The 8667-nt window shown below is 34.4% G+C and overlaps 1 protein-coding gene across 1 annotated transcript in view; it reads right to left on the bottom strand.

Moving 5' to 3' along the window:
• LOC103604744 (cohesin subunit SA-1) overlaps positions 1-8279 on the bottom strand; it is a 213738-nt gene extending 205459 nt beyond the window's left edge. The window contains exons 1-2 of the mRNA XM_008589316.1: positions 8168-8279; positions 1737-1839 (exon numbers count right to left, since the gene is read on the bottom strand). Coding sequence (XP_008587538.1) covers positions 1737-1839; positions 8168-8196 — 132 coding nt within the window. The 5' untranslated portion in view covers positions 8197-8279. The remainder of the gene's footprint in view (positions 1-1736; positions 1840-8167) is intronic.
• Between the last annotated feature and the right edge of the window lie 388 nt (positions 8280-8667).

Genomic DNA, 8667 nt, shown 5'->3' with positions numbered 1-8667 from the left:
AAAAAAAAAAAATTAAACTACAAAAAAAAAAAAAGTAATGAATAGCATTAACATAGCTAAACAAAGAAGGTATGAGTCAAAACTTGGAACTGTTCAAACTGGAGCAAGTTGATAAAAAATGTCCAATTATTCTTCAGAACAGGTACCTGTGGCATGACTCCAATCTGATCATTCTGCTGATTACATCTCTCAATATTAATAGGTTCGCCTTCTGGCTTCCTTAGAATGTGGGAATTAGGATATAAATTCAAATCCTAACTTTGCCACTTGCTGTGTTTGTCCTTCAGCAAATTACCACTTTTTAATTTTGTTTCCTACTCTATGAACTGAATGTAAGACGTATTTTATAGCACTGGTGTGAGGATTAAATGACATAAAAAGCACCAGCCTAATGCAAAACCCAGAGGAGAAACTCAAAGTTGTGTAGTGCTGTTTCCACAATCAAGAAATACGTCTCAGACCTGACTGAGTTAGGTTGAACTACAAATAGCCATGTGAACTAATGAGTGTGAATATATGGACTGAAGTATAACTAACATGAGTCTCTAGAGTGCTAGTATTCTATCCTGATTGATATATTTTTCAATTCTTTAACACGGGATGAAGTTGTACTATTTACCTACTGAAAACCAAATCATATTTCCTAGAAGAGCTAATGAGCATTTGAGTACACAGACCCCTTTTTCATCAAAGAAAGCATATTACAGGGATTCAGCTGTACACACATCAAAATTAAATAGGTTTTAAAGAGTAATAATAGCCTGCTGAAGGGGTGATAAACTCTCTTCAAGGAAAAAAATAAAAGCTTTCTTTAAGGAGACAGCATGTAATCTGAATCTTGTTAAGTGAGGAATTTCAACTGGGGAGAGCAAATTCAAGAAAACAATCATGTGTGTAGTTCAATCTCCTACCTTCGAGCAAGTGTAGTTTTATTTCTAATTTTGCATTTAAAACTAATGAATCCCAGAGAAGCAATGTAACTTGCCAATTGTCTCGGAAAAATCACATGCTAGTAAGGGGTAGTTTAAAATAGTCTCTAGCTTCCAAGCACAGGACTTTCACTTTTCACAAGATGTTTTTGTAAGAAATCTCCTAACAAAGGAGCCTAAGATTTCCCATAAGAACTTTTATAAAATAAAAAAAAAAAACTTGCTAATAGCTAATTACATTATAAAAGTAAATGTAGATTAGTATAAGCCATAATCCCTTGACACACTGATACTGCTGTCTCTGAGAGTTCAGGTTTAAATGACTAATACTTTTAGAATACATAAAGATACCCCTCAAAGTAGGGTTACCTAGAGTTCTTCTGAACTCCTCAATCATGCATCAAAGAGAAAATATTCTGAGACTGGCCCCAAACCCCAAACTAGAAATACCAAAATGCACATGTAGAAGCTCACAAGAAATTAGAGTTGCATCTGAAAAGCAGGAAGTCTTACTTAACTACACTTCATTCAATGTTATCACCTCCTCTACTCCTTCACATGGACTACCATTTATTTACAAGAGAAGTCTGGAAAGCAAAAAATAACACTATAATAATGTCCTTTTTCTGATCACTGTTAAGCCAATTTATGAAGTAAAGTTTCCAAGAATCACTAATGTGTCACTGAAATTAAAAAAGGAAAAAAAAAAAAAAGTATTAACAGTATCAGTACTAAAATTAACAAAGCTCATATCAAGCCCATTTACATGGTAACCCTTAAAGGAACAAAGACAAGCATAATACATACTGGAGGCCGGCCAGGACGACCCCTTTTTCTTTTTCCTTTGACCTCTGTTTCTTCAAGCTCGCTGCCAGCATCAGAATGGGCAGTAGTTTCATTAGTTGAATCCCTAGAAAATGTTATGACATTATTTTAGTGAACAAATTAATTAGTAAATACAATGCAGTTCTGTTCTACTACATTCCTTACCTCCTGCTATATGGCTAACTAAGAGTGGTTTATCCTTCTGCTTTCAGAAAAACTCCTCAGCAAGCCAAAAATGTTACCCTCCCTGCCTAACAAAACATAATATTAAATGAAATGAATCCCCCCAAATAAAAAGAGGGAAATGAATAGTAGGAAATGACTGTGGAAATGCCAGCTGCTATACAAAATACAAATGCAAAATACCATTGCAAAAGACTAATTCTTCAACATATAAAGATGAAAGCTTGGGAGGAATTTTATTCATTTTACAAAATCATGAAACTCATGATGTGCTGGTAAATGTTTAACAACTGACTCTTCAAAAAAATACATGCACATAAGTTATTGTTAATGTTACTGATATAAAGCAAACACAGCACACAATTTACAAACAATAATAAAATACACAATACTCTTTACTGCAAATTCTATGCAGCCAATTGATTCTCACGAAATGATTTTGATAAGTTTTGCCAAAGTTATATCTGGATCTAACCTATGGTTGGAATTGATGGATCAACAGGAGTTTAGACATAAACGATGGTTGATATTTTTGTTCACTTTAATGAATAGGATGCAAGTGAAATGTCAAAGACATTTGTTGGACTTCACTCATCAGTCAATGTGTGAGCAACCTCTTTGCTGAATTGGATAATAGTTCTCAAATACTGGAAGAATACTTTCACAATTTTTTGTCGTATTCATAATGCAATGGCTATAGACCCTCTGGTACATCTTAAGTTTAATCTGCATTATTAACAATTTCCCTATCACTTTCTTAAGTCTACAATCAACAAAACAATAAATTAAGCCCTGATTTGTAGCGTTTGCTGATTTTCGTGGTGTAAATACTCCACAGCCAATTTCAAACTACCAAAGCTGCCTCACCAAACCCAGACCTTGAAAGCGATAAACAGTAGAACACCATTAAGACATATTTCCATCATATGGACCCAAGAGGTATAAATAACCCCAAGAGCATAGTAATAGTAATATGTAAAACAATTACAAAGTGATGAGCTTTCAGTATTTGTTACTTTCATTTTTAATGATTTATTTAATTTTAAGTTTATATAAATTTAACTTTTTATCACAGCTATCTTGTGTTTAACTGGCTTGCAAAATTCCTGAAAATTCCATACTTGGCTCTCACAGGCCAATACAGGCTGGCTCCAACACAGCACTGAAAGGTACATTTGTTATGAGCAAGAATCTCTTCAACCAGATTCTACATTACTAATTCTATCAAGGATCTGCATAGAACTGCAAATAACAAGAAGGGTACAAAGCAAACAGTAAGCCCAACTCAATCTGCTTCACTGAATGCTCTTTTTAGTCTCATTCCCTCTTTGTATTTATTCCTTAAAGCTCAATTCTTAGTGTCTGCTCTTCTCCCTTTCTGCTACACTCCCTTGAAGATCTCATCTACTTAATGTGCAACTTCTATGCGAATGACTTCAATACCTTATCAGTAGACCCAACCACATTCCAGATCTCTAATTCACGATTTTTAGCTTACACATGTGGTATGCTTCTTTGAATGCCAATTCTAATTCACCAAGTACCACATCTAAAATTAGGCCTGACTTACTTCTGCTTGTCTGCTCATGGAAATACCATTAATTAAATGATTTCTTAAGTTAGTACATGAATGTGCTTTAAATTATTAAACAAATTTATTATTGTCACCATTATCCTGTTACTCAAATTCATAGAATCATATCAGTCTTCCTCTTAAGCCTCCCGCTAACACAAGTCCTCCTCAGTCATTTGTCTCAGTACAATAACCTGTCTCTCGTTTTTAGTGATTATTACCAGGATCACCACTACCTGAAATAATTTCAACCTACCTCCCTGCTTCTACCATCTCCTCTGTCCAAGCCATTCTACACACTACTGCCAGTAACATTCACACACCACGTTACTCTCCCCACTTGCAAATCTTCAAAGGTAATCAGAAATTTAAAACTGTAAATAATATTATAAATAATATCCAGGGGTCAGCACATTTTTTCTTAAAGGACCATACAGTAAATATTTTAGGCTTGTAGGTCTTATGGTCTCTACAGCCACTATTCAACTGCGGTGGCATAGGATAAATGCAGCCATATGCAAAATATGTAAATCAATGGGCATGGCTGTGCTCCAATAATATTTTATTTATAAAGTCATCTGAGCCACTAGCCATAGTTTGTCCATCCCTATTTAGTCAATCTTACTTATTTCTACTAAAGAACAATAAATCACATTAACCATTCTCCTCACTACAGTTCAAATAGATCAAAGGGCACTTCAAAAAGTTCATGGAAAGATTCGCATTATCTTTTATTTTTCCACAAACTTCTTGCAGTACTCTCATACATATGCACGAAAACCTTGTAAGAAATATTATTGTCCTGTTTTTATAGATGAGGAAATGAAAGATCTGAAAAGCCTCATAAATCTTTCCATAGTCACACACCTAGTAAGTACCAGAATATCTTTAGATCTCAAGGTAAATGTGAGTTCTCTATTTCCATGTCAGGATACTGGAATGCAAGTATATTTTGTATTTATCTTGTGTGGACGAAAATCCACTAGTGCTTTTGATGCTTATAGAAATCTGCAGGCAACTACAGGAGAGGGCTGGTTCCAGCATGTAATCAGTGACTCACTAGTGAAATTAATTTGTACTTAGCAATATAGTTTATTAACAAAAAAGTACAATTTGTTTAATAATTCTGCAAACTGCAGCCAGCTTAAAAGGTGAGAACTAGTGCAAAGAAACAGCTAATGCATTCCCATTAGTATATGTATGTATGTTTATTTATTAGAATATATAACAAATAAATTTTGGGTTTTTAAAAAATTTCGAGTTAGAAGATACAAGAATACAAGGAAAAGTTTCACTTCACCCCATCCTAACTCTTAATCCCAATCTATAGAATACCATTGTTAACAGTTTGATTAATACCCTGCCATAAATATGTAGGCTTTTGCATATATATGTATATATCAAAATAAGTCAATATCTATATTTCAATTTTTAAAGTTTTAAATAAATGATAATTTTCCATACAAATACATGGGATTCTTGAATGGTACGCCATAATATGTATGAAGTTTATTTAACTACTTCCCTATCAGTGAGCACTTAGATTTTCCTTATTTTTGCAATACTACAGAGTTGAAATGATTGTCCTTGCACATAAATCTTATTGCACTTCAGGAAGTATCTCTCTAAGATAGACACAATGGAAATGCTGGGTCAAGTGGTATGCAAATTGAAACTTTGAGCAACTGCTTTTTAAAAGCCATGTAAATGGGTAATGTTCATATTTATAAGACTATTAGACATAAATTAGGAGCACGCAAGAATCAGATCAAATCTTATAAAAATGATTTTGCTCCCTAAAACTTTCTAAATTCTGCCTATCTCTCTATATATCCACTGTGACCATGTAAATGGGTAATGTTCATATTTATAAGACTATTAGACATAAATTAGGAGCACGCAAGAATCAGATCAAATCTTATAAACATGATTTTGCTCCCTAAAACTTTCTAAATTCTGCCTATCTCTCTATATATCCACTGTGACCACTTTAGTTCAAGTTGTCATCATTGCTGGCCTAGATATTGCAACATCCTCCTCCTAATAGGTCTCCTTGTTTCTAGTGTTGGCCCCTCCAATCTAATCACTACAATGCACTCAGGGTGATTTTCTAAGTATATATTTTATATCTCTGTCATGGTTAAAACCCCACAGTGACTTCCCACTTGCTCCTGGGGGGGACTTAACTCGTAACATGATTTAGCAGTTCCCAGGTATGATATTGTTCCTCCCTACTCACATGTCTTATCTCATGTCACTCACTATCCCCAACCCTGAAAAAAAAAAACATGGAAAAAAGGCTTTATTTCAGACCCTCACACATACCATGATTCCTCCCATCTCAGAGTCTTTGCATATGCCATTCCCTCAGTCTGGTACTAATGCTCTGCTCCTTTCTACTTCCCCCAAAACCAACCCCAGAAAATCAGACTAGATAAAGGCATGTATTAAAATTCTCAAAAAACACCACATTTTCTTCATGGCACCAAGGACAGTTTATAACTATATATTTGTGATTATTTTATTAATATCTATCTTTATAAGCTTCATGGCAACAAGGACCAAGTCTGTTACACATGCTACATCTACCCAGACCTAGCATACTTTCCTGGACTACAAATACATGGTAACTAATATTTTGACAATGCTTAATAGTAAACAGCTCTAAGGTGACAAATCCATTGGCAATTAAAATACCTAAGTAAGCCAACTAATAATAAGGTCAATCACTACAGTAGCCTTTCTATAGTGTTGACATTCAAAAAACCATAATTGGACTAAACAGTAAAAACAGATAGTTCCAAATATTTTTTGTTTTTGTGGAGACCTTAGAGATCAATTTCTAATATACGAAGGTACTTCAAAAAGTTTATGAAAAGATTCCTGTTATCCTTTAATTCTATTTTTCCACGAACTTTTTGAAGTATACTTGTTGTATGTTCACTTTATAGATGATAGAAACTGAAGTTTACAAACAGCAAAAGATATATCATGTTTCCTCTACAATGAAGACAGGGTACTGGTGGATGGACTGATTAAGCAAAATAACATATGCAAACATATCTGACAAAATTCCTAGAAAGTCATATGCCCTCATAAAGGCTTATTAGATTTCAACCTGACCAAGAGTACCATCTCTAGCTGACAGAGCTAAGCAAGCACTCATTTACCCAGTAGATCACCACTATCTAGTACCCATAGACATATTACAGATTTTTATTTTCTGAAAAAAACTCAGTTACTCACAAAGTATAATATGATATTAAACACTATAATGTCAATACAACCTCTTTAAATACAACCTTCAATTAAAATACAACCTCTGTTTCATATTTTATCAAATTTTATCGAGGTACTGCCAAATACCTAACAGTGTGCTAGGACTAGGCCATGCAAACATAAGGCACGAAAGTACACAGTTTAGGAGGTGAGTCAGAAACAATAACAGAAGGTTATAAAACATTATGTTAGGTATGATTCTAGAAAAAAAGGCATAAGGCATTGTAGGAGCACAGAAGGACACCTATCCCAACTTTGAGGGATCAGAAGAACTTTGTCAGAGGCATGATACCACAGTAAGACAGAAATGGACAGACAGTGAGTTGGCCAGGTAAGAGCAGAAGTGCATAAGTACAAAGAAAAAAGAAGAAAATACTATGTGGGGACCTCTGAATTCCATATTATATTCAAGTTAGGGGGTAAAAGGCATTGAGGTAAGCAGGTAGAAAGGGCTTAAATTTTATCTCCTATATTTGGGAGAAGAGAATAAAAGGTATGGATAGTTTTTCAAGCAGGTAAAGGAATTTGAAGAGCTTTGTGTCTTAGAACCTTGGAGGTAAAAAAGAAGGCCAGGAGACCAATTAGAAGGCTGCCTCCAAGAACTAGGGCAGTAACAGCATATAAATAATTGCTTAAGCTGCTGATGAGTTTCATTATTTCTCAACCATTATTATCATATAGGATCAAAGTACGCAGATTCCTGATTTGCATCCTGATAATAGCTATGAAAAGTAACAGGATCTGTCATTACTGTGACCACACTTAGCAGAGAATCCAAAACAAGCTCCAATTTTAAACCTGTCCTACATCTCCAACAAATTTAATTAGATGCCACCAAAACTGGCACTTGGTATGTCCCTTAGATTACTTCTGATAACCACAATAGCTCAACACTCTCAATCTCAGGGAAAAGAAAAAACCTTAAAGAAAGAGTTGGAGTGAAAGAGGAGAGGGTAGAGAAAAAGTACGATGTAGGATAGAGTAGACAAACTTTTATTTTTATAAATGGCCAGACTAAGTATTTTAGGCTTTTCAGGCAAAAGAGTCACTATCACAACTTCTTGCACAAAGCAATCATAACAAGTATGTAATGGAATGAGTTTGGCTCTGATCCAAAAATACTTCATTTACAAAAACAAGCAGCATACCAGATTTGGCCCATGTGTGATAGTTTGCTGACCCCTGACACAGGACATTAACACCTTTCTTGCTGAATATCAGAGAACATATTGATATTTCAATAGCACAGGCCATGTAATTATACACCCTAACACTTAAATTTCAAACATATTTCATGTGTCTTCTCAAAGAGAGCATTTTGATAAAGAAATACATTGTACACATTTTTCCTTAAAAAAAGAAAAACTACAATACTTACTGTAACACTGGCAACTCTGAAGTAATCATTGCTGGAGAGGTCGTTCCACAATGCAGCAAAAGAATCAAGGGCTGTACAACTCAAAACTTTTAAAACAACCTCAAAGGCAATCCTGTTAATTAAAAAAAAAAATTATTTTAAGATAAAATGAATATGCCAGAATGCACAGACTACAGTAAATCAGCACTACCAGTGATCGCACCTTTCAGTATTTACTTATGAGTTGAAAGCTTCTGTCCACACAAAAACCTGCATAAAGATGTTTGCTACACTTTTATTCATAATTGCCAAAACTTGGAAACAACCAAGATGTCTGTCACAAAGTGAATAGATAAATAAACTGTGGTAAATACAGATAATGGAATATTATTCAGCCCTAAAAAGAAATGGGCTTTCAAGCCATAAAAAAGACATCGAGAAACATTAAATTCATATTACTAAGTGAATCTGAAAATTCTGAAAAGGCTACATACTGTATGATTACAACTATATAACATTCT

This window comes from Galeopterus variegatus, unplaced genomic scaffold (genome assembly GCF_000696425.1).
Source record: "Galeopterus variegatus unplaced genomic scaffold, G_variegatus-3.0.2 Scaffold5372, whole genome shotgun sequence".
NCBI classification, from domain to species: Eukaryota; Metazoa; Chordata; class Mammalia; order Dermoptera; family Cynocephalidae; genus Galeopterus; species Galeopterus variegatus.
This window is presented reverse-complemented; position numbering and strand designations above follow the sequence as displayed.